Source organism: Dermacentor variabilis, chromosome 1 (assembly GCF_050947875.1).
Source record: "Dermacentor variabilis isolate Ectoservices chromosome 1, ASM5094787v1, whole genome shotgun sequence".
NCBI lineage: Eukaryota > Metazoa > Arthropoda > Arachnida > Ixodida > Ixodidae > Dermacentor > Dermacentor variabilis.
Genome location: NC_134568.1, coordinates 112146910 through 112172915, shown reverse-complemented (window position 1 = coordinate 112172915; position 26006 = coordinate 112146910). Strand labels below are relative to the sequence as shown.

The 26006-nt window shown below is 45.4% G+C and overlaps 1 protein-coding gene across 11 annotated transcripts in view; it reads left to right on the top strand.

Moving 5' to 3' along the window:
- LOC142582887 (uncharacterized) overlaps positions 1 to 26006 on the top strand; it is a 98901-nt gene that overhangs the window by 6868 nt on the left and 66027 nt on the right. For all 11 annotated transcript variants that reach the window (XM_075693004.1, XM_075693013.1, XM_075692990.1 and 8 more), the window contains exons 3-4: positions 5268 to 5532; positions 13770 to 14027. In XM_075693004.1, coding sequence (XP_075549119.1) covers positions 5268 to 5532; positions 13770 to 14027 — 523 coding nt within the window. The remainder of the gene's footprint in view (positions 1 to 5267; positions 5533 to 13769; positions 14028 to 26006) is intronic.

Below are 26006 nucleotides of genomic sequence, written 5' to 3'. Positions count from 1 at the left end.
TGCGTCTTGCTTTATGAATAATTTGCATTCATTTTACATTTGTTTAAATACTACTAGATGTCGTTAGAGAGCCATCTAGTAACGGCCCTTACGCGCGACTGAACCAAAAGGTTGGGTCCCGTGTAAAGGCCGCACCTTGTCAAAATTGCAACAAAACAAAGGGGGGGGGGAGGTGTCCCTCTTACATGAGTGTATACAGTACACAGTGCGTTACGAGGACAACACACATAAGCCCTTAATCGAGTATTTTTTTCATGGGAGCACTTATTTATAATGCTGACACATGCCCAATAACCTGTCGTGATGGTGTAGTGGCTGATGTGGCTGTTCTTCTTGCTTGGCCTTTCCGTTGTGATGGCACGGACACCTAACACTATGAACACCGAGTCTCAAGTGGTATGACGAGCAAAGGCAACTGTGCTAAAGGTGAATACAAAGAATGGGCACTGCTACCTAGTCTCTGGAAAAATAAAGTTTCTCGTGGCATGCTGTAAAGGGACGAATGCCCCTTGTGGCTATGTTGTGTACTTGTGGTGACCAAAGAGGGTGCGGTTGCAGGAGCATTGGGCAATTTCCATCAGTGCTTGTGCCCATGAGTGTAGTCTGATTCAGTAGGGCCATGCACAAGCTCTAGGCACTGTTCTTCATCTTAGTGTTCAGAAAGGATTGGCGCAAGGTGCATGCTCACTGTACGTGTGGTGGAAGTCACCATGGACAACCTCATGTCTGAGTGCACATGACATGCAATCTCCTCATACCAGCAACTGCTTGTTGCCTGCTCCTCAGCCACACACCTTGTGGACAAAAGGAGGACAGCTTAGGATTGAAAATTATTCTTCTTGAATGTAGTTGCGTCATGTGTTAATAAAGGAGGTGCTATTTGGTAGCTAGATTAGGGGCAGGCCATAGAGCATAAGTGAGTGGCCCCAAGTTCACTCGTATAGAATGGTACGGCACGTCCCAATAGACACCAAATATCTGTGTTACTTCTACAGTTATTACTGGCCATGAAAATAACTAATTTTGTGTGTAAAGATGTCATGGCCAGGTATCCTGTTTGTGCCACTGTTGAGGGTGATTGTCACTCGCTCGCCACTGTAGCAGGCTAAAATTAAAGTAAATATACAGTCTGAGCATGCGGTAACTTGTACCCAAGGCTCTGCCACAGTAAATGGCTGTGGTTAGTTGGAATGGTGTCAACAAAGCAAAAATACTGCGAGCAAGCATGCTTGATGGGTTTTTTACATTGACACAAGTGCAACATTTTCTCTTCTTCATTGTTGCTTGCTCAGTGCTCGGGTAGCAGAATAAAACAAAAGTAAGAAGTCTTGGACTGAGACAGCCACAGAAAGCAGGCACAGTATGGTTTTGTGGAAGGAGTGAACTTCTGCACTTTTGACTTGTCTCAGAGGTAGAGCAGCAAAAGTAAATAGTTTTTTTTTTTTTGCCATTTGTCTGTCATTTGACATTTTCTTCTCTTCTGGCTGCAGCAAGAAAACAGATATTATAGAAGTCCCCCAAACTCGAAGTGTAAGTGCTACAGAAAAAGATGATAGCTGGCCCATCAATGGACGATGAAAGGATGGCTGATTACAGCCAACGTTGGCAGTATTACAATGATGGCACGGCTAACGATGATAATCATGGCCAACAAAGGCACGGTAATAGTGTTGGCGTGGCAGCAATGACAACACATCAGTGTGGCCCATGACTGCAATAAATGTGTTGCAGTTGTGCCATCTCTTGCAGTGCATTGCATAAACTATGCTGTGAAGCTACAGTAGACAAACATACATGTGTGGTGCTGATTACAGCGATTCACTGCAGTGTTTTCTTTACATGAAACTTGGTGAACTAGCATCAGATTTTATTATTGCTTTGTTAAGGGCTTGTTGATGTGCAAACAGGAGCAATTATGGCATGCACTGCTCCATTCACTTCACTGGTTAATGCTGCAAGCATTTAAGTTTAGCATGTATGCACATTGTCCTAAAGCACAACACTTTTTCCTTTTAAGAATATTGTGGACTTTTTGTATGGAAAAAAAATTAAGATCTTGTTTGCAAATTGGCACCCAATTGTGCAGAGATCATTACAGTAATTCATTCAGCTTTTCTTATTGCACTCTTGGTACAGTTGATGCCTTTCAGAGCTAGCAGAAGTGTGAAGCTATATGGATGACAAAGCAGCATGGTGCTCCACCAATGTCTTGCCCATAAATACCCGTAATTTGTCTGCTGGAAAAGTTGCTCCTGCCTTTCAGATTTCTTGCCTACAACAGGATCTCCAGCAAGTCTGGCAGTTTGAACTCTTCCATTTCGGAGCACTTTCATAAAACTCATTGCTATTTTTGCAGGAATGCGTTCAGGGGATTTGCTTTTGAGAAAAATTCTAGTGAAGTATATGCAATATTCAGGAAAGAATAACTAGAGGTGTACATTCTTTGATTCTGGTTGCTGCAAGTTCCAAGGGATGCCAGACAAACATCTGCATATTGCTTTTGAAGTTTTACATTCAAGGAATAAAGTTGAATGGTAATATGTTTGTTGTGTTTTTCCATGTGAAAATGCAACAATGCAAGGTTTCAGGTGTATGTGCACTAGGAAATGCTGAACACTTGCATGTTACCTGCCATGGTAGCCCAGTGGCTATGGTGTTGCGGTGGTTGCATTTTGGTGGTGGTGAAATGCAAAAACAGCTGCATTTTGATGGAATCAGAATGCAAAAATACTCATGTACTTATATTTAGGTGCACATTAAGCAACCCCAGATGGTCAAAATTAATGCGGAATCTCCCACTATCGTGTGCCTCATAATCACATAGTGATTTTGGCACAGAAAACCTCGGAATTTACTTTAACACTCGGGTGTTGCTTTATGACAACTTGGCCAGGCTAGGTGTGTTGGAAATGGTCATCAGTGTTCATTTTGTTATTCTGATATCTGTATATCTGGGTATGAGAAGCGTATGTTGAGCATGAATTTTTGAATGAACGCTGAAGGTTGTTGAGCTCTAGACTCCTTGTTTTATCGACTAAGAGACAACCCAGTTTGAAAGTTCGGCGTGTTCATTACTAGAATTTATACAATAGATTTCCCCCCCTCCGTGTCTATTGAGCATGTTTGAATGTTTGGCAACCCTCTCTTTTTTTTTCTCCACAAGAGCGTGCAAACTTTTTTCCGGAAATTTTTTCATGAGAAGTTTGTTTCTTTGTTCTCTGCAATAACTGACAAATGTTGCTTTACTGAAAAGGGCATCCCAAATAGTTCGTTCAGTTTTGTTTTTATTCCTTATTTTCTCTTTGGTGAAGGAAATGTTTAACTGCAGAGCTGTCCACATTCTGTTTAAGAGTTCTGTTGTCTAGTGTAAGCATATTGAATAGTGACTGCTTGTGGCATAATAATTTCTAAGAGTGCTCAACCTGCAAATTTTATCACATTTATATAGAATGCGGATGAAAAAAAAAGTAAAGGAATACTTTGCTTTCCTACAGAAAGTAATAAAATATATGAACAGAAATATTAGTGCTTTTGTGCAGCTACAAACTGTAGATGTATAACCTTGAGTATTGCAGAATCTTATTTGCAGTAACGACACCTAGCTTGTGTGGCATCACTTGACATTTCCAGCAACTGGTGCTGTTGCGGATACTGAGGCGATATTCTGGAGTGATCAGTTTCATGACATTGTGTGGGCTTGCACAAGGCATACCAATGTATATGGCAGACAGCATTCATGCTGCATTGCCAAGCTTTCTATCTTTGCACCATGCAAAAAAACATTATCGGCTGTATACTTCGATGGATCTGGTGCAGAAACATAAAATCTGAAAAGTGATCTGCAAAAGTGATTGCTCGACAATACCGCCCCTCTCTAGTTCATATTTGCTGAATACCTTAAGGATTTCACTGCATGTTTTGTCCATGGAAAACTCGACTGAAAGCATGCCTGAAAAAGATAACAATAAATTTAACAAAAGGGCACCTAATTAGTGCCATCACAACTGCCAAAACTGCTGGAACCCTTCCTGCAGCAAACCGTTCTTGTCCTAAATTTAGCACAAGAATGGTTGAGTTGGCTTCACTGTTAATTACTTTTACCAGCAAGCCTGGATTGAAGCCAGATAGAAGTCTATAAAGGGCTTGCATCTAAAATTTCATGTGAAATGTTGGTATGTGTGCATCATGCATATCTCTTAGGCTAGTGGTTCAACTAGTGTGCCTCAGAAGTGCTGTAGTCAACAGTGAGTAAACTTAAAAAGCCTTATGCCGGAGCCAATGTTTCGACTATAGGACTTGTCTTCGTCAGGCCCTGACAAAGACATATCCCATAGTCAAAACTTTGGCTCCAGCCTAAAGCTAACTTGGTTAGTCCACTTTTGATCACTTGATCTCTGTCATCCTGTGAATACTTTGTTTTGTTTCGGTCACAAGTTTTGTGTTTCCTGAAATGTGTCCTACTGTTAGCATGTGCCATTCAATGTTACAAGTGCACATTTTGGTTTTTCTATAGACTTCTGGTTCCTTCGCAACATATTGCGGTTCCTGTAGCCTGTATTCTTTCATGTTTTAACATACATACTAGGTGCCTTTTTATTCTCCTGCCAATGATGTTCGCAGTTTTCTAGTAACAAAGTTGTGTGTTCTAGCTTGGTCTGTATCGTCTGTTGCTGAGCATGACGTCACAGGTTTGATTGCCAGCCACGGCAGTTGAACTCTGGTAAGGTCAGAACTCAAAAATGTTCGCTTGCTTAGATTTAGGTGCACATTAACCACAGGTGTGCACAGAACTCTGGAGCTCCCACTACCACATCCCCCGTAGCCCATATTGAAGGTATGGGATATTAAAGATGATTAATCAGACGAGTCTTTCAAAAGCTATCAGTGCTTCCTACAGCCTTAATCCTTGTAGTGATTACCACTGTGGTGGCTCATTGGGTATGGCATTCTGCTGCTGAGCATGAGGTTGTGGGTTCGATTCCCGGCTGCTGTGGCCACATTCCAGTGGAAGTGCAAGGCAAAAATGTTTGTGTAGCATGCTTTTGGGTGCATATTAAAGAACCCCAGGGGGTCAATATTAATCCGGAGCCCTCTACTACGGGATTCCACATAGCCCACTGTGCAGTTTCAGGATATTAAACCCCTCAATTTAATCTGTTTAGTCATGCTGCTAGTTCTATAAACATGTCTTGCTGTGTTCGGCTTGGTGACCACTATGTGTCAAGCCACTGTTGAAGTACCAGCTGTGTGCCCCCTTGTCCCTGCAGACAGCTACAGATGAGTGTGCCAGCAGCCTCAGGCGGAGGCACCACCTCAGGGGGCCTGACCAAGGTGATCCTGCAGCCAGCAGGGCAGCTTATGAGTGGTGCTACCTTCCAGTTTGTGGGTGCCATGGCGGGCGCCGGTGGCCAAGCAGCCCAGTCCACCCTGGTGCTCTCCAGTCCCACTCGTGCGACTCCCATTCGTACAACCACTGGGCAGCAACTGGTGCGTGTGGCTGCACCAGGCACCACTTCTGTCTCAGCACCCAAGGTAACACTGGCCTTGTTCACCTTGAACTCCAGGCTGCAGGGGATGTCCCACCTTGTTGTCTCACTGTGTGATTTTGCACTCTTCTGTCTTTCAAACACTGCAACTATTGGCCAAATAATTCAAATTGCACTGGTACCCTTGTGTTGGCTGATATGCAATTCATATTGTGACTTGCAATCACTATGATGCACACACTACCATGCTGTATCAATCTCAATATAGATGCTTTACATGGCAGCCATATTTCTATAGGGGCGAAATTTGAAAACACCCATGTACTTAGATTTAGGTGCACGTTAAAGAACCCTAGGCTGTCAAAATTTCTGGAGCCCTCCACTACAGCATGCCTCATAATCAGAAAGCTGTTTTGGCACATAAAACCCCATAATCGAATCTCTATAGATGCTTTACATTAATGTCACTGTAGCAGCCATGTTAGGTAGTAGCACGGTGAGCTGTGTAAATGACAAGAAAAGCGAGAGCCTGACAGAACCCCTTCCTAGTGAGGTAATGACATCATGTAGAGGTTCTGGTACACACACCAGTGATCAAATGTATCACAATAAAGGCAGGTTACCCACGGTAGTGAATATGGTGTGCTGACATCATTGTGGCCACCATGCTTAAGTACCAGCATGGGGAGAAGCTGTGTCCGTGATGTGAAATGAAAAAATCTACATGCTTTCAGTACATAACTTGATTAGATTCAGTATTTGTACATCAGCTTACCATGCCATTAATCACAGTAACCTTCTCTGGTTCATTTCTAGAGGTTGTTGATATTAGGTCTTCACTGGCAACATAATTTTTGCATGTCTTTTAACCAGTAAATTTTTTCTATAACCAGGGTTTGGAACTTTTTGCCCATTGCCAACTAAGACCTTGACATCTCTTTCTGTATTGAAACATAATCCTTGCCTGTACATATTGTAACTCCATTAGTAACAGTGTGTAGCTACATATTCAATTTGACAAGAATTACAAGTTCCTTATCTCAAGGCTGTCTTTTTTTCTGTGTCTTGATTTATTTCTCTAATATTTTGTAATGGGGTCATTCTACGCCAAACGTCCCGGACATTGCACTCAACCCTCTCACATTCCTTTCCAAAAAATTGTGGTCAATCATTCTGTTGGTCTATCTGTCCTCGCAAATTATTATTTTTTTTTTTTCAAGAAAAAATAATTCACCAATGATTGTGATACTCCCTAATGTGAAATTTGACCCAGTTCTATACGTGTTTGCATTTCGTTATATATAGGCTGGCACAGGCAATCTGTCTTGTGCGGCGTGACTTCCTTGCTAATCTGGAGATTCCGAAAGCCAGTGCGGGGGTGACGTGTGGGCGCGATTCACAGCAGTCGCCGCCGACACCTCCCAGACAACGCACCTACTTTAGCGCCATCTCGTAGCCATCGTCACTGCACTGCGCTTTTCTTCTCACGCTTTTGCCGCACCCTCCTCCGCTTTCCACGTCATGGTTCCGCTGCACTCTCCCCTCCACTTTCCTCACGTCTTTAATCCCTCGCTGTGCTCCACGTTCGTTTTTATCTTCTGCTGTGCTCGTTCGCTCGGCCATGCCAACACCGACGCTCGTTGCAGGAATGGCTGCCTTAGAGTTGCGCTCTTAAAAATTTGTCTTTTACAGCGATTTGAATGTTGAGCTGGTGGGCGAAATGTAGGTTGTAAAATAAATCCCCTCGAAGATACAATACTACATGAAGCCCCTTACAAATCTGATAGCTGCTCGAAAAGGAATTGCGCTTTCTTATTTCCTCCTATTGGAGGCCACTACTTCGTCGTACGATGCGCTTTGTGGTGAACCAGTACGGCAATTCTGGCCCATGTGTAACCTTTTTTACAAAATTCTACAAGGCTTACCGACACTGCAACTGCATCGCCTGGCTGTATAGTTAGCAGCAGTTGGCGGTAAATGTGTAAAAAAGTATTGAAGTCGATGGCCAGTTGTTTCGAAATGGAAGAGGTCCAAGTAAAAATGCATGGTTGAAATCATTAAAAGGGTGTACAAAGCAGATTTATTTCTGAGAGTTTAACTGGAGTACTTTTTGTTTTAGGTGAAAAAAAGCTTTTATATTTTATGAGTGTCTGCTGCAGCCCTAGGCACCAACCATAAGTTTGCTTCACTGTGCTGCGTGCGTCTCCGGGGCAAGGAAAGATGTAGCAGCTGTGCGGACAGCAAGAGGGAATGCTGCTTTGTGTTCTCACGTTGCTGGCGGTTGATAGAACTAATTTGACAGGCATTCTGTGGTGTTCCGTCGTGCCGACGCTGAAATAAGTGCGAGAGAAAAGAAGAGACTGTTTGTTAAGATATTGTTATAGTTAAGGTGTGTAACAAACACTGGGGATACACTTATAATTATTTCTTCTGGGCTGTTCACTTGAACGTGGTCATGGTGCTGACCCTTCGGTTTCTTCTGCTTGGCTCTTCGGCAGAGGTAAACTTTGCTCCGGAGATCGTGTTGCCGACGGAGCACGCGTAATTTGCGAGTTGTCTTTTGGCCGCATCTCTTGGCAGCACGTAACATAAACATTGCGAATGGTGTGAGTATGCTGCTGTGATCTCATATTTTACATGGAACGCCTGTGCTCTCGACTGACAAGTGGTTCATCTGTACAACTAAATGTAGAAGCGATAAATATCTAGAAGGTAGCTATCAGCCAACAATTACTGAGCTGGCAACATCGCGTGCAGCATGGATGGGGAGAGAGCACGTGGGGTTTACTCTTTGACTGTGGATCTTTCAAAAAATTTCTAGCTTGGAATGAGGCAAGAAGACACTATAGCATTACTTCTAGTGCAGCCATTATGATGCTGTGATGCAGCACATGCTGTGAATTGTGCCTACGCATCACCCACGTGCTCACGAGTTCCTCGAAACGCGCGTATTCATTAATTAATTAATTAATTCATTCATTCATTCAGCTTATTTCTTTACTGATCTCTTTAGTTTGTTTGTTTGTCGCTGCCTCTTGTGATCTCCCGATTTGCGAGGCAGTCGCGCTGAACTTCACTCCGTTTGCAACATGCCGCATGAGACAGATTGCCCACACCAGCCAATATATCACGAAATGAAAGCACGTGTAGAACTGTGCTCAAATTTCGCATTAAGGAGTATTGTAATCGTTGGTGAATTCATTTCTCTCCTAATGCAAAAAGTGTTCCAATTAAACTTTCAGAAATAAATCTCCTTTGTACACCCGTTCTAATGAATTCAACCATGCATTTTTACTTGGTCCGTGTCATCAGTCTATATGAGCCTTAACATGAGGCATATTGCAAATTTTTTAATGTTTGCGCCTTTTCGACTTCAAGGCTACTCACCCATCTACTTCAATGCTTTTTTTACACACTTACTCCCAACTATCCAGCGAGCCGATGTAGTTCTACTGTGTCTGTAAGACTTCTAGAATTTTTTTAAAGTGGTCAAACACAGCCCAGGATTGCCGTATTGCTTCATCACAAAGCACACTGTGGTACAAAGTAGCGGCTACCAATAGGAAAGAATACAAAAGAATGATTCCCTTTGTAACAACCAGAAAATTTGTAAGGCGGCTACATGTAGTGTTGTATTTCTGCTGGATTTCTTGCGCAATCTAGGTGCCACCCACGTGTACAACATTCAGATCGCTGTAAGGGACACAAAATTTTTGTTTCTGGCAATAATAGATTATGAGCGGAGATAGTCCTGCAAAATGATTGACCACAATTTTTTTAAATGGAATCGAAAGGGTGGAGCACAATGTCTGGGGTGCTTGGCTTGGAATGACCCTAATGTGTTTTTGTGTAATGTTGCTGTGGCAGGTTAGTTTCATGTAAACATCTGTTGTTTACTTTTGTTTAACTTTTCTCTTCCTGTTTTCACACCTTCGTCAGTACTGGTGCTGTTGAACTTAATATGCACCCCGCTTGTGTTGCTGGTGGTATCTGTTTTATTGTGACAGCAATTATATGGACACTCAAGGAATATTCACGCCATTGGCACAACCGTTGTTATGCTGTCGTATCGATGTGCATGCGCAGCCAGCACATGGAGGGTTAGGAGGTCTCCAGCGGCACATGGTGCTTTTCGGTGCAAAAAACGAAAAAGAAAAAAAAAACAGCTAGGTGGACGCACTGTCGTGCGTTGCTCATTCGGCTCTGCCAGGGCAGCGTTCCTTCTAAGGAGCTGTGTGCATATCATACTGCGGTGCATACACTGGTCTGAGCGGGACAGATAGTAAACCTTATTCTAAATCTATGTATTCCTTTCATTGGGCGCTGACAAATGCTGACAGTTTTCCCTTGGTTTCAGCTCAAGGTGTGATGCCAGTATGTCGATGCTGGCATCAAGAAAAGGCAAATACAGTGGAACCCCGGTTATACGTCCCCCAGTTTTGCAATGACCCGGGTTTTACGACGGATTAGCGCAGTCCTGGCAAAGTCCCCATAGAAGCAATGTATTAAAAACCCCGGTTATCCGACGCAATTTCACGCCTGACCCGCGTTATACGACTGCCCTCGCGAAGTGCGGGACGGAACAGCGGACGGAAGAAAAGTGCCGCGGGTCTCTTTCCGCCTTTTCTTCTCCACAATCACTTTGTCCCTCTCTTCTCGATGGCGTTGCCTCTGGTCACATTGGGGGAGCGTTTCTCTGCCCCCCACCAGCAGCCGCTCGGGATGCCTGATGTGCTGAAATAGCGCCTTTTCTTCTCCACAATCACTTTCTCTCTTTTCGGCGGCGTCACATTGGGGAAGCGTTTCTCTCCTTCCAGTTTCCCAGCAGCAGATCGTCAACAAGGTAGTGCGGAGAGGCCTAGGTTTATCGCACGTGTTCTTCGTCGTAATCCTAGCAACCGCCGTTCAGCGAGGTATTGAGTTGTGTGGAGCGACGCGATGCATGATGTCCCCAAAGCGGGCAGTTCTGTCACTCAGCAATAAGCTGAATATTATCGAGGAAGCGGAAAAGCGGCATGGAGCCACGAAAACCAGCATTGCTCGGTACCCTAAGATACCGGAATCTTCGCTTAAGACGATCCTGGCAAACAAAGCGGTGATATTGCAGAATGCCAACGAGTTCGGTCTCAAGCAGAAAGCGGCAAAAGAAGGTTAGTGCAGCGTCGGCTGGCGGCTATGGAGTGCAGCGAGTCGGAAAAAAAGATCACTGTGCTCGGCGCCATGCATTTTTTGCCAATTCATGGAACGCATTGTCGTGAAGCACAATCGCTAACTCGTTCAAGCACTGTGGCTTTAAGCGAGACTGCCTCCTCTGCTGGGGACGCAACAACCTCGATGCCACTCGAGTCCGATGCAGGCTTCGCCGATGACGATTTCGAGGGTTTAAACCTCACCACGACCTTCGCCGAGTACGAGGAGGCCGACGACAATGTTGCGATCTGCGGCAAGGTGTCGCTGGATGACGCCATCGAGGGGGCTTTGCCTAGTGCCGACACCGCTACGACATCGGGCGAGGACAACGACGCCACCACAGATGCCGTGCCTGTGCCTACCACGTTTGCCGAGGTGCTACGGCACATAGACGGCATCTGGAACTTCATCTGTTCACGCGACGCCGCAGAGGACTTCCTTTTGGACGTTGACCAACTCGAGCGAAAGCTCTTGGTTCACGGATCAAACAAGGTCTAAAAGAAACTTACCGTCTTTTTTTTTTTTTATTTCGCGCCGGCTGGCGGGAATCGCGGCAGTGGGCAGTGGAGTGCCGTAAAGGTTCGTTTGAATAAAGCATGATTGGTACCTGTACTGCAGCATTAATTCTTATCACATTAACTTTCTTGGTAATTTGGGTTTCCAAGTCCTGCAGAGTATGTTAGTAGTTTACATTGAAGTTTCTCGCAAATTCGTCGCACAAAATTAGTAGTATTTTTATAGGCATAACTTATGTTCGGATTTTACGACACTTTTTTACGGTCCCGAGAAAGTCATAGTATAATCGGGGTTCCACTGTATAACCAAAAGCTCAGTGCTATAAGAAGCAACAGGAGCGGGCATGTCGGGAAGTAATAGGCTATGAAATCAAAACGGCAAATAAGTTTAACATATGTGTAAGATATGCAAAGAACAAAAACTATGCAAAGAATAGAGGACAATATATTTAACATCACCAAAACATGCCACAATACAAAGCAGCTAGCTAAGTTGGTTCCTCCTCATTGTTAAAATTTTCTGTGTTTTTGTTCAAGTAAGTAGACTGGGAAGATCTTATTAGTGGTGAAATTTTGTCCCACAATGAAAGATAAAAAGATAACTGTGTTTACTGCAGTTAGTACATGCTTTCAGGAGAAAGAAATTATTGCCTAAAGCAAACCTAGTATTGTTAGTATTGACTAGATATGCTGCTGGAATTAACGACCTCGCAACTTCATTTTCGAGAGATCTGAACAAGACTCGATTATACTGAGATTATAGCAAACTAGCTTATTGGCTGAGAGAATTTTATTTTCATTAAGTCATTATTTTTATTGCCTCAACTTCGTCAGTAAAGCACAATAATATTTTGCATTAATAGTTGCACCTTGTTGCAGGTTCCATTTGAGGGTCTAATATTTTTGAGAAATGTGTCCCCCGGAGTAGCATTTTATTATTGCAGATTTAAATTCTTCAGTGACCAATTACGAGAAAATACATAGCAATAATTTGTTAGGTGACAATAAAGCAACAAAAAAATTTTTTATGTGTGCAGTTTCATACATGGTTTATTGTTGAATGCATACATGAAATTGCCTAATGTTTTACAAATTCAAAATTAACACAGCTTAACTTTATTTTTTAAATAGGTCTGACACAACTAGGGCCTCTATTTCAAAACATATCATTTCATTTTCTATTTTTATCTTGTCTAGCACAGAGGGTGCGATCCCAGCAAAGATGGCGATGTGGCGGCCTTCAATCCGCATCTAAAACAATGATGAAGGGCCACAAGACTGGAAAATGAAGTGCATCGTTACAGAACACGGCCTCAGTATATGCGCCCCTAGCGAAAGCGAGGCATCCGATGTGAGCGCCTGCAAGCAATCTCTATGGTGTGCACCCAACATAAAAACAAACCGAGTGAGAAACTTCCAGTAATCAATTGTTAGTTCGCTAGGCAAGATTCAATCAGTTCTCATGCAAAAAGAGACACACATGCGGCCGTATTGCTGGTTTGTGAGCACCTACCTGTAAACAAACATAGTGATCACCCACCTGTGGGAGAGCCGTGAGGGTGGGTGTCTTGCTTAGGCGACGCTTTGAGGGGTGAAAAACAACATACAAATCACATTTCTCGACACCTGTAACTTGAAACGATGCGTACGAGAATGCCGAATATGAAGTGTGTAAGCAGCGTGCACTAGAGAGAGAGAGAGAGAGACAAAAGGGAAGGAAGGACAGGGAGGTTAGCCAGTGTAAATACGGGTTGGCTACCCCGTGCTGGGGAAAGAGGTAAAGGGAATAAGAGGAGCGGGCGCTAGGATGCAGCAGTAAACTAGGCCAAGTGGGAATACTCCCAAACTACTGCAGGCAGCCTCATAAAGTGAGGTGAAAAATCAGTTTGGTGGAAGCCGAGAGGCGCCAGCTTATAAAGAATTCACAGAAGTCACAGTAGGTTGCAGCACCTCCAGAGCGATCATATGTGACGTTTCATTGAGAAAGGGCAAATTATTTTTTTTCAAACATTTTGTCAACGTCGTACATGTATGGCTGTAACCACTTGGGATTTGTTTTTGCTGCTGTACATGTAACGGTGGTGACATGCAAAGGGTTAACTAGAAGGGTAGGGAACATAAACTATTAGAAATAGTCTTAGGTGCAAAATATAAGACATGGAGAACAGACTAAAAGACACGGACAGGCGAACAGCTGTCCCAGCAGCAGACGTTACTAAACATAAACTAACTGTCTTATTAATATTGCACCACTGTCAATACTGGGCTTTAGGGCTCATATGAAGACATCAAATTTATTTGTATATGTAACAGGGTATCTTTTGCTTAATTGTTTATGTTTAAAAGGAACACAATGCAATGTTCAAAGAGCTAGTGTGGTGCTTGTTCATATACTGCTGTACTGCTGCTCTCAATCACACTGAATGGACTAATTGTGCCTGTGCAATGACCAGGTGGGCCAATAAATGGCTCTTACCGAGTTGCCTATTGACCAACTATTTTATGCGTATGACTCGAGCCGTACGTGAGGTTCTTCACTGCCATGAATGTACACTTATTTCTCTGTATTTCTGTGCAGGGCATGTATGTGGTATCTCCAATGAAGCTCGGAGGAAAGGTAGCCATGATTCCCATCAATGTTGGCAAGTCGCCCCAGAGGATTGCCCCTGCCCCCACAACGTCGTCGGTGGTCACAGGCCTTAATGTGGCGACCAGTCGGGTGGCACTTGCTGCAAGCTCCACAAGCACTGCCACCACACCTACAGTCCGGCCAACAGCACCCACAACTACTATCGTGCCTGTGCCAGGCAAAGTGAATGTGCTGCTCAAGCCCTCGGTAAGCAAGCAAAGCAGTATGGCAAACATAAAACACAAAATTAGCTACATTCAGTGGACTTCTGTTTATTCAACTCTGGTGAATTCGATTTTTCATTTAATTTGATCCCAGCTGCCACCCATGCATTTCTAAGAGCTGAGACTTCCGTTTTGATCCTAAAATTAACCTTCACTCGATAATTTTAACTTGACCAGTCCACTCGCACTCGCCTGACTCCTACAGGGACCCCGATAGCAACCCCTTTAGTGGTAGCATTTGTCTCGGCTGAGCTTAGGGGGTGGTGAATGCGTTGAACACATGTCATAGCTCGTCAAAAATGCCCTTTTTTGGCCCACCATAGGAAGATTTTCAAGCAATAACCGTAGCTCACATTGTCTGATTACGGTATTTACCCTATTTAGACACGTGCTTTTCTTTCTTTGTAAAGAAACTTGTGTTGACAATTGCCTGCACGGCACAATCGGACAAGAAACCGAAACCACCTTCGCAACATTTGTATGCGTTTAACACGGACACGATGCGGCGAAGCTAACTTTAAGAAATTGTGTGGCAAAGCTGACTTTAGGAAACCGGTCACCATTGTGCAACAATATTTTTTACTAAAAAATCTGGTGCAGGTCAGATTTCTACCTCGTTTAGAAGCTTTAATGTTATTTCTACATTATTGTTCTACTTTGGACCCATAAAAAGTGGGCGCACATTTGATTTGGGGGCGTGTTAGAATCGTACTACTACTGCCAAATGAATCAGCTGTGTGTTTTGGTATTTTTTCTGCATCTTGTTTAACTCGACCCGCCGGATGATAGTTGGAATAGTTGTGGGATTTGCATAAAACTTTGGCTCAACCAGCAGAAGTTGACAAATTTAAACAAAATGCAGGGAAAGGTAGGGTGTTCACTTGCAAAGGTGGAAAGTTTAATTTTAAGCAGTTTACAAGAGAATCTTGGTGATACGATCATGCCTGATATGAATTTTGCAAATGTCCCATCCTAAGTCCATTAACTTACAACGTGGTAAATTTCTTTTTCGCGCTGCGGCAGTTGATATGAACAATCGAGCCGTCGTGCGATCCCCTGGCAGAGCTGGTGAGGAGGCCCTGGCTCAGGTGTGCTGGCTCAGACCCCACAGACGTGCTGGTTGCGTTCTTGTTGCCATGGCAACCTACATCACTCTTCCTTGACCCCCCCCGATCAGGAACAGGCAATCACACTTGACCCAGTCTTGACGCGTTGGCAAGACTGGCGGCATTCGATTTCATAGGTAGCTTTATCTCTGTATTCTATGCCTTCCATCAGATTGCACAATAGAAAGCTTCGTCATCGCAATGAAAAGTAAATGGATTCCCTTGCGCAAATCATATCCTTATCACCATCAGGCAGCAGCTAGAATGCAGCAAAGAAACAGACTTGAAATAACACTCGAAACATGTGAAGTGCACAGCTTGCGGCTGCTAAAATGTGCATAAAACAAGCGCACCAGTGATTCAAATTCATGTTAGCCGGTAGTAGTGCTGCCAGAGCGCCACGGGACTGCACTAACAAATCATGGTGCTAGTTTTTCCTTTTCAGGCTCTCCCTTGTTGCTTTTATTTCTGCACGGAGAAATACAGTGCTGCGGCTATCTGAACCGATTTCTGGTGTTTACGGCGATACCAAGATGGGGCAGCACTCCATCAATGGAAAGTTGCACTCGTGCTATTGGTGTGATAGCACCTTCTGAGGCCGAATTTTATTCCAGATTTCAAAGACAACACATTAAAGAAGTGAAATTTTCGCGAATTCTGCTGTGTATTTCTTCCAAACAGTTTGGCATGAGATAAAGAAAGGCCTTAGGATTGCGGGGGAAAAAAATTGAAGAACCAATAATTTTGAGCAAGTCAGCCATTCATTGCTGTGTCGCCCCTTAATTTATGTCTCTCCCTCTCTCTTTTTATTTTTTCCTCGTTTTGGGAGATAGGAATTTTGAGCAATACGAATTTTTGTACTGTCCTGGAAGATTCATATCACCGAGATTCTCATGAAAAAACACATAGTTCAGCATTTTTTTCACTGCCGCAGCGGTACATGCATGTGTTTACAGACTTTCGCTCAGTGATGTGGTTCAGTTTCCTTGAAGTTCTGCAATGATCAAGGCCACTGGGGGGCTTTGCGCTTGCTTGTCGCCATTGCCACGATGCCGCAAAGTGCACATGTCGCATGCAGGTGTGCTACAATTGCTCCAAAGTGCTACATTTACAACCTACTGGTTGCGCCAAAACCGTAAGAATGCCTTGAATCGCACCATAGCTGCTCCAAAACACTAAGTGCAACCACAAAGGGTTCGTGTTGAGGGCAGTTGGCAACTAGATAGGTAGCCCGAGTTTTGTTGACATCATCAGGATGTCGGGAGTTGGTGTAGTCGATTACTGCACCATTCCAGCCTGTGTTCTGTAACATTTGCATACGATAATGCATGACCATGTTAGCACAACCCTTGATCGTGTCTTCTTGTTCGGTCAGGGACTTATGAGTTGAATATCTTCGTACTAGTACTTACCCCATGAAAAGCGTACACTCATTCCTGAGCACACCTACCAGTGGGCTGCTAGACCGTTGTTTTGCTGGCTCGGTCACCCGGTGTCTGGAAACACCCTAGTTTTTTTGGACAACTTGTCACGTGGCAACTAGCGCAGCAGAATCTCATAATACGACCACACCTGGTAAGAATTTTTCAAATGTCCCAGCCCAACTTCATTAGCTTACAACATGCTAAATTTTCAATGCGGCGAATTGCATTTTGCACCATGGTGGATGATACGAACAATCAAATCACCACATGATCCCTGGCAGAGCTGGTGAGGAGGCCGCGGCGCTATGGTAGCACTGTTGTCAGGTCGGCAGAGCGGCCGCGCTGATGCACCAGTGGCATTCCTGTTGCCAAAGCGACTGACACTCCCCCCCATAATGAAGATTTTTCGTTTTGTTTTGTGCAGTATCATTCAACTTATTGGTCATTTTCAAACACCTTGTAACTTTATCAGAAGCTCACAATCACACGGGACCCAGTCTTTTTGCGTCAGCAAGATCAGTAGCATTTGCTTCCACGCATCACCTTATCTCTCTATTGCATGCCTTCCCTTGTTTTTGGTGCCCAGTGACAATTCAAAACGTTTTTACACTTGTGCCTGTCATATTGCACAATAGAAGTAGCTTTGCCATCACAAATAAAAGTAAACACATTCCTTTATCTTGCGCAGCAGGCAGCAGCTATGAGAGAAACTTGAGATAACCGTGCAGGTCTTGAAATGTCTGCCTCCGAACATGAGAAGTGTGCAGCTCGCTGCTGCCAAAATTTGTGTGAAAGGAGGGCTCCAGTGATTCAAATTTGTGTCAGTCAATCTGATCTTTTAGGCACCCTGCATGCCATGTGACTGCAGTAATGAATCGCGACACTAGTTTTCCTATAGCTCGCCGATGTAGGCTCGCAGCAGGCTCGCCGATGTAGTCTTTTACCTCGATATAACATCTCGAGTTTGGTTTCGGACACACGAAGATGAGCTCACCAGTTGGAATATGCTTAAACAAAAGCTCCGAGACTTGTTCGGCAACCCTTATGGTCACCAACTTGCGACAAAGAAGGCGTTACCAGCCACGTGCAGATGTCAACAGACCCCTACGGCACGTCCATTCAAAACGTCTTGGCTCTATGCCACAAAGTTGATGCGCACATGACTGAGCCAGACAAGGTTTCTCACAATCTCAAAGGAATTGCCGATGACGCTTTCAACTTGCTCGTGTTCAACAATGTGGCAACGGCGGACGCAGTTATCAAAAAGTGCCGCTGCATGGAACTTGCAAAACGCCGACGTATTGACCAACAGTTCACCCCTTTACCTAACGCACCGGCAACATCTTTCTGTGCCAACGCTCCTCGTCCCAACAACACTAGTGATGTTATCAGGATCGTCCTGTGAGAGATTGAGGCCGCCTATCCGGCTATCTTCTACTTGAGCTCTTCCAACTCACCTGCCGTCACAGTTTCCTTGATCCAGGCAGTTGTCCGCCAAGGGTTTGCCAACATGGGTCTCCACGCCGTCTGCTCGGCCCATCGCCCTGATGCTTGCCTGGATTCTTCGATTCCGCTCCGTCCCACATTTTATTACCCACCACGTTTCCGCAACCCATCTGAATGGCGCGCTGATCACGACAACCCCATTTGTTTTCACTGCCATCGAATTGGGCACATTTCTCGCTACTGTTGCAGTCGCTGGAGTTCCCTGACCCGGACCATGTATACTGGCTACTCTCACCTAAGAGGCCCGTCTCATCCCTATTCCGCACGGTCCGATAATGCCGCCACTGAATCTCCTGCACCGATCGGCCCCTATTCGTGGTCGCGTTCGCCCTGACGCCGACAATTTCGCTCGCCCCAGCACCGTCGCTCATATTTGCCGACTCTATGAACGCTCCCAGCCGGAAAACTAGATGATGCAGTGCCTCGAAGTAACGCTGCATTGCTCCCTACACCGCCAAATCCTCTACTGATGCTGCCCACTCATGTGAACCTTCTTGACGTGCAAGTCGACGGTGTTTCTGTGTCTGCTCTTATAGACACTGGGGCGCATTTATCTCTTACGAGCGCTGACCTTCGCAACTGGCTAAAAAAAATAAATAACACCCGCCACGACACCTGCTGTTCGCGTCGCCAATGGCGGAACAGCCCCCGTAATTGGTATGTGTGCCGCCCATGTCTCCATCGCCAATCGCTCCACTATTGTTCTCTTCACACTCATCGCCCACTGTCCCCACATCATCATCCTTGGCCTGGACTTCCTCTCCACCTTGACCTGCCTGTTCTAGATCCCACTGAGCCAGCCCCCAGTCACCTCTGTTCCGTAGACTTTGTTTGCTTACTGCCTTCGGCATTGGCTTACGTTGACTTTGTGTCATCCTCACCAGTGCCCAATGGTCACTACATCGTGGCTTCCATGCAAGACATCCTCCTTACACACGATATCACAGTACCTCGTACAGTTTTATCTGTTACGGCGAATAGCGTCTGCCTGCCAGTGGCCAATTTTGGCTTGACGACACAAGTGCTGCTACGTGGGATGTCTTTGACCCACCTTTGCTCATTCGAGGATCACTCAGTAGCATCTATTGCAGTAGACGACAATTCGACCGACCCTCCTCTACCATCGCAGTCCACACCTTGTACCATCACCGCCTTACAAAAATGATTGTGCCCGGTGTGCCATCTGACCACGCTCGTGAGCTCTACTGCGTTCTGTTTTCAGGCAGGCAGGCAATTAACTTTATCTAGGTCCTGAGGAGCAACTCCGAAACCCCCTTACGAGGGAGGAGCTGCTGCGGACCGCTCCCACACCGGGACGGGCAGGCCGTGCCTGACCGCCACGTACCACAATATTTTTACTTCAACGATCATCCTTTGGCCCAAACTACAGCTGTTAAACATTGCATAAACACCGGCGATGCCCCTCCTATTCATTGCCGCCCGTATTGAGTGTCATCGGCTGAGCGTCAAGTTATTCACGCACAAGTTCGCAAAATGCTTGCCAAGAACATCATTGAGTCGTCGTGTAGTCCATGGGTGTCACCTGTTGTACTGGTGAAAAAGAAAGATGGCTCATGGCGATTTTGTGTGGATTACCGGCACCTTAGCAGGGTTACAAAAAAGGATGTGTATCCCCTACCTCACATTGATGACGCTTTTGACTGCCTCCATGGTGCTTGCTATTTCTCTTCTATTTACCTTCGCTTCGGCTACTGGCAGATTGCCGTAGACAATCTAGACCATGAGAAGACTGCCTTTGTAACACCCGATGGTCTTTATCAATTCATATTGATACCAATCGGTCTGTGTAATGCTCCGGCCACATTTGAATGCATGATGGACTGCATTCTTTACAGTTTCAAATGGTCCACATGCCTGTGCTAGTTGGACGATGTTATAGTATTCTCCCCAACATTTGCTACGCACCTCAAGCATCTCTTAGCAGTCCTGGATGTTTTTCGTTAAGCCGGTCTGCAACTCAATGCATCAAAGTGCCAATTTGGCTGTTGCCAGATTACTATCCTGGGACATCTCATTGATGCAAACGGAGTGCAACCGGACCCAGGCAAAATCCATGCTGTTACACACTTGCCTGTTCCGAAGCATGTCAAGGATGTGTGCAGCTTCATCGGCCATAGTACAACCACTAACCGAGCTTTTCAAGAAAGACACCGCTTTTCAAGTAGGGCGATAACGAGGCCTCTGTGTTCTTGCATCTAATCTACCTTCTCACAATGTCACCAGTTGGGGCCTATTCCGATCCTTCTGCACTTACCGAAGTCCGTACCGATGCTAGCGGCCACGGAATCGGCACAGTACTAGCACAATGCCAGTGTGGCAACGACTGTGTTATCGCTTAGGCCAGCGGGCTTCTCTCTTTCTCTGAGCGCAACTATTCCATCACTGATCATGAGTGTCTGGCCCTAGTTTTGGCGGTTGCGAAGTTACGCCTATACTTCTATGGCCGACCCTTTTCAGTCGTCACGGACTGTCAGGCACTCTGTTGATTGTGCTCACTGAAAGATCCTACAGGAAGACTTGGTCGCTGGGCCCTACACCTCTAAGAATTTTCATATTCTGTCTACAAATCTGGCAGTTTCCACATCGACACTGCTTGCCTGTCTCGCTAGACGGTTGACAAGCCTGAAGACGCCAACAGTAGTACCGCCAACAGCATTTTCTCTGTGTTTGCCTTCGCTAACATTGCCTATGAGCAGTACTGGGACCTCTCTCTGCGAACCCTCATTGAGCATCTGCACTCTACACCTACCACTGCCTCCGTTCGCTGATATGTCCTCCATGGCGTCTGTACCGAAGAAACTTCCTCCATGGCAGATCTGAGCTTGTTGTCGTGCCCAAACATCTACGACGGACTGTCCTCTTTCAGCTCCATGACGCACCCACTGCAGGCCACCTTGGGGTAACTCAGATGTACGACCGCAGAAGCCGCCACTTCTATTGGCCTGGTCTCGCTCGCTCCGTCCGACGCTATGTTGCTGCCTGTGATTCCTGCCAGCGTTGAAAAACGCCTCAGGTGCTACCAGCTAGTCATCTCCAGCCAATCACCGTCCCTGTGGAACAGTTCTTTTGTTTTGGATTAGACCTCCTCGGCCCCATTCCCACGTCATCCTCAGGGAACAAATGGGTAGCCGTTGCAACTGATTACGCCACCCGATATGCCATCACGCGGTCTCTGCCGACCAGTTGTGCCACTGACATCGCAGACTTTCTCTTGCATGACATTATATTGCTTCATGGCACCCTGAGACAGCTGTTTACGGACCGTGGTCATAACTTCTTGTCTAAAGTTATTGCCAACATTGTGCGCTCCTGCTCCACTCAACACAAGCTGACCACCTCATACCATCCTCAAACCAGTGGACTGACTGAACGGTTAAACCGTACCCTCACAGTTATGCGGTCCATGTACGTTTCAAAAAACCACCATGGCTGGGACATTGCCCTTCCTTATGTCACATTTGCGTACAGTTCTTCTCGGCACAACACCGCCGGATTTTCTCCATTTTATCTATTGTATGGTCGCAAACCGACCTTGACCCTTGATACTGCACTTCCTCCTGCTACGACCTTAACAAGCAAGTATGCCCGCGACGCTATCGCCCTCGCCGACCATGCACGCCAGCTTGCCCATACTCTACTGACAGCCTCGCAAACTACTCAGCAGCGTCAGTACAACACCCACCATCGTGACACACATTTTTCGTCTAGTGCAGTCGTGGTCATGTGGTCACCGTCTCGTCATGTGTTCAGAGAAGCTCCTTTTGCGATACCTGGGGCCCCCACCACGTGCTGCACCAGGTGACGCCAGTGACGTACGAAATTGCTCTTGTCAATTTGACCTTACACTCTACTCAGGCATCCAGTGATGTTGTGCACGTCAGTAGACTCAAGGCCTACCGTATTTACTCGATTCTAACGCGCCCTCGATTGTAACGTGCACCCGTTCGCCGTGACCTAAAAAAAAGTATTTTACAGTGCCACGCACCTCGTTCTTTTAATACAAAAATACAACTTTCTCTCATTTGGAAAAAACAAAGATTTGCTCCCAATGCTCTAAAGTTGTGATAAATAAAAAAGGCGCAGTTTCGCCCGAAAGGCAAAGCATCGGTTACGATAGAAAATTAGTAGACAGCTATACAAAAAGTAGGGATAGTAGTTTTATTGACTGTATAAACTATTAAACATTCGCTTACTAACTAAATTAACAAGCATGGTGTCGTGTGTGCACAAGCAAACGTGAACACGTCTCACTCAATGACCGCGGAAACTCTCTGTTAAAACGCTGGAGTGAGTAAGTGCAGTAGCAGGAGCTAGGAAATTGACTTTTGTGTGGCCTCTCGCTTCAATGCGAACTAAGCAACGAGAACACAGTGTGGCGCGTCTGGATGCGTAGACTCTGTCTCCATCGCAGATCGCTTTCAAGATAGGAACCGCGCAGCTGCGCCGTACGTAGCAGCCTTCGGTGTAGAACACCTATCCTGTTTGCGTCAGTCCTGCACGCAAGTTTCGGGAACTCCGAACACCCGTGATGCGGCCCGATTTTTTTCCGTCTCCACACATGTGATCGCATTCCTTTTAATTGCGGTATCGTGATGAATTCGGCATGTCTTTACAGTCGCCACTTCCATGCTGATAGAGCAAACGCAGAAAACGGGAAGACCACGAAGAAGGATGGTGCACTAACCTAAGCCAAAAGGAGCACTGCCTAAGCACACGTACCACAGCACATGAAGAAAGCCCATGGCAGCTAGGCTAGAAGCACGTATGAGGCGGCCATGTTGAAATGCCGATGGCGAAACGGTATTGCAGATTTAGGGTCGTACTCAATTCTAACGTTCCCACAATTTTTGGACCTGTTTAATAATAAAAAAGTGGGTGTTAGATTCGAGTAAATACGGTACTAAACTGCTTCCGAGCCGGCCTTTGTTTGCTCCAGGATATCGCTTTTACCACTAGGGGTAGTGCTTTGGACCAGTATTTACGGTGATGAAGAGGCCAGCAGTGTGAAGACGACGACGATGATTAGAGCCTAGTGCAGGCTGTTGCCTCTTGGCGAAGTGCATCGTATTTGTTTGTAAATATACCTGTATATAGCTTCTTGTCTGCATTTTCCCATGTAACAGTATCTTCGGTAACCTGGTATTCTATGAAAGTTACAATTGTACCCTATTGTAATGAAGCTGCATCTGACACAAAAACACATCGGTTGTATCCGATATTCGTTACATGCTGATATTGGCAAGAAACGTTTTAGATTTACTTTAGCTCTAATGATTCTCTATACAGTTGAACCTCGCAATAACGAAATTGGCGAGGAATGCGAAAAAATTGGCTTTTGTGAGAATTTCGTTGTTGCGAAAAGAGACAGCACAGGTAGGTAATGCATTATAGAACAAAGCTTCACTGTCAAAATTCTGTGAGCTTACTTTGGCAAGCTTTGCTCGAGGATATAGATCCACAGTGCCACTGCTGATAGACAGCAGTGGCAGCACTGCTGTGGAGCAGTATGCTCGTTCAATTGCTTTCGAAGATACGATCCCTTTTGCAAGATTTTGCGTAACTCAGCTCCGGATGCAGAGCAACAGTGCATGCAGCAACATTTCCCTAGCACAAGCTGTCGCCCATAGGCGCCGACGCGTATGGTGCCGAGCCCAAAAGTGACCGTATCTCGTTTACTCGAAGGCGATCGATCAAGATCAGGCCTCTTCGCGCAAATCTACGTCCGGCAGCAAATCCACACACGATGCCTGTCAGGTGGCACCAAAAGCAGCGTTCTCGAAGCAAGGGATGCATATTCCTGGTCGATCGCTCAACCACAGCCCGGTGCAGCTCCATGCTGCGACCACCATCTCAAGCGCCATAAACAATTGCATGTCGGCGGGACGTCAATTTTCTTGTTTTCGCTGCATTTTTCTTACCGAAGCGCACATTACGCAGCGCACTGCCACAATCGGCAATCGTTGTTTGAAACACGCATTTAGTTTGCGTTCAGTTTTGCCTCACGCGATTGGCCTAGGCTGCTGCAAGTCATCAGCCGTGGGGAATGCAAACTGAACATGCCATGCGTTTCAAACAACGACCTGCGATCTTGCCTAGTAAATGTGCAAAAACCGTCACATATCAGTAGCAACATGCGTGCCGATTAAACGGGCGATCAACAAACAAGATGGCGGCCATGAATGTTTTTAGTGCATGTGATCGCTTCCAGCGCTTTGTTGTTTTTTGTAGACGAAAATGGCGGCACCCATGCAAGTGCAATGTAGTGGTATTTTAGGCAATTTAGTGCAAAACAATTGCATTTGAGCAAATTTTGGAGCTTGCTAGCCCTATGCGAGTAGGTAATATGAAGAGTTACGTTCTAGCAAATTTCGTTGATGCGGGATTGTAGTACAACAATATTTCGTTGCTGAGAGGTACGAAATACTTTGAATCCTATGGGCGTTCGCCGGAGATACGAAAATATTTTATTGTCGTGAGAATATTGTTGTTGCGAGATTTCGTTATTGGGGATTTCACATCTGTATCTGTCTTCGTTATATGGAGATTTGGCTGTGCAGTAAAACCTAGTTAATTCGACCCTCATTAATTTGGAAAATCGGATAATTGAGAATTGTCCTTTGTTCCCAGCAGGCGTATCCATTATTCAATGTAATGAAATTCTCGATAACTGGGACATATTTGGCTGCACACCGATTAATTTGGACAACTCGCCAGGCTCAGCGAGCACGAAGTGCTGCAAGTGTGCAACACAAAAGAGCAAAAAGCGGTGCAACTGAAACAAAGTGGCGGGGTACGTGAGCTCTAACCGAAACAAAGTGGAAATCGAACGTGAACAATATAAATGCTGGAACGCTTTGTGCCTATTTACACCTTTATAGCCTTTATTCTTGTGTTTACCACCATACGTAATACTGTGTTGACTGCGTGCCTTCATAGCTGCGTAATCGCCATCCATCATCGCATTGATAGCGACCACAGTTTCGTCCGCAGCACTTGTGACAAACAGTAGTTTCTTTTTGACTCTGTGTGCTCGTCAGTCGTGTGCCTTCAGAACTGTATGGTCGCCCTCCATGATCATGTCGATAGTGACTGTGGTTTTGTCCGCAGCACTTGCGGCAAACAGTAGTTTCGTCTCGACTCAGTGCAGCAGCTGCACATGCAATGTCACAAACACTGTGAAAGTTGTCGAGGATGAAGTGCACTGGCTATATCGCGATGAATGGGCGATCTATTGATGACAGGCTCAGTGGAGAAAAAATAATCTGAATGTACGCGCGAATGTGAAAAGTGAGTCTCAAATGAAGACGCGTGCCACAGCAAAGCTGCAAAGGAGCGGCACAATTGTTGGAAGTTAGCGCTGTGTCCTCGTCTTACCTCTGTCTCGTCCCTTTTCGTGCCCTAAAAACCTAAATGTTATGGGATACCAACATGCCCAAACCTACGTTGCTGCAAAGGATGTCACGAGGCCTTCACCACTGCTATTGCTAGTTGCGAGATGACGAGAATCATAGCTTTTGTGCAAAATAGAAACAGGATTTGCTGATTCATTCAATAAATAAAAGCGTGGTGACGTAGTAGTGATTTGCTTATTGTTTTCTTGATACCCTCAAAATCCTGATATTTTTTTTTAGATCTTGTGAAACTGAGATTTTACTGTAGTACGTAAACCATGGTGCAAGAAATTTTCAAAAGGCAAAACAGTGCTCATTCCAGTGTCCCAATAAAGTCCATAGAAGGGCCTGGCCCCATACTCTCTATCGTTCAATTTTGCTCCTTGACAACAGGAAAACGCACGCGACGCATTCGCTGCAAAGTCTCCTGTTCAAGGCCATGCCGGACCATCCACCACTAGCTGCTTCTACGCGTGAATGGATGTGCACGTTTTTTATACCGGCACTTACTTCC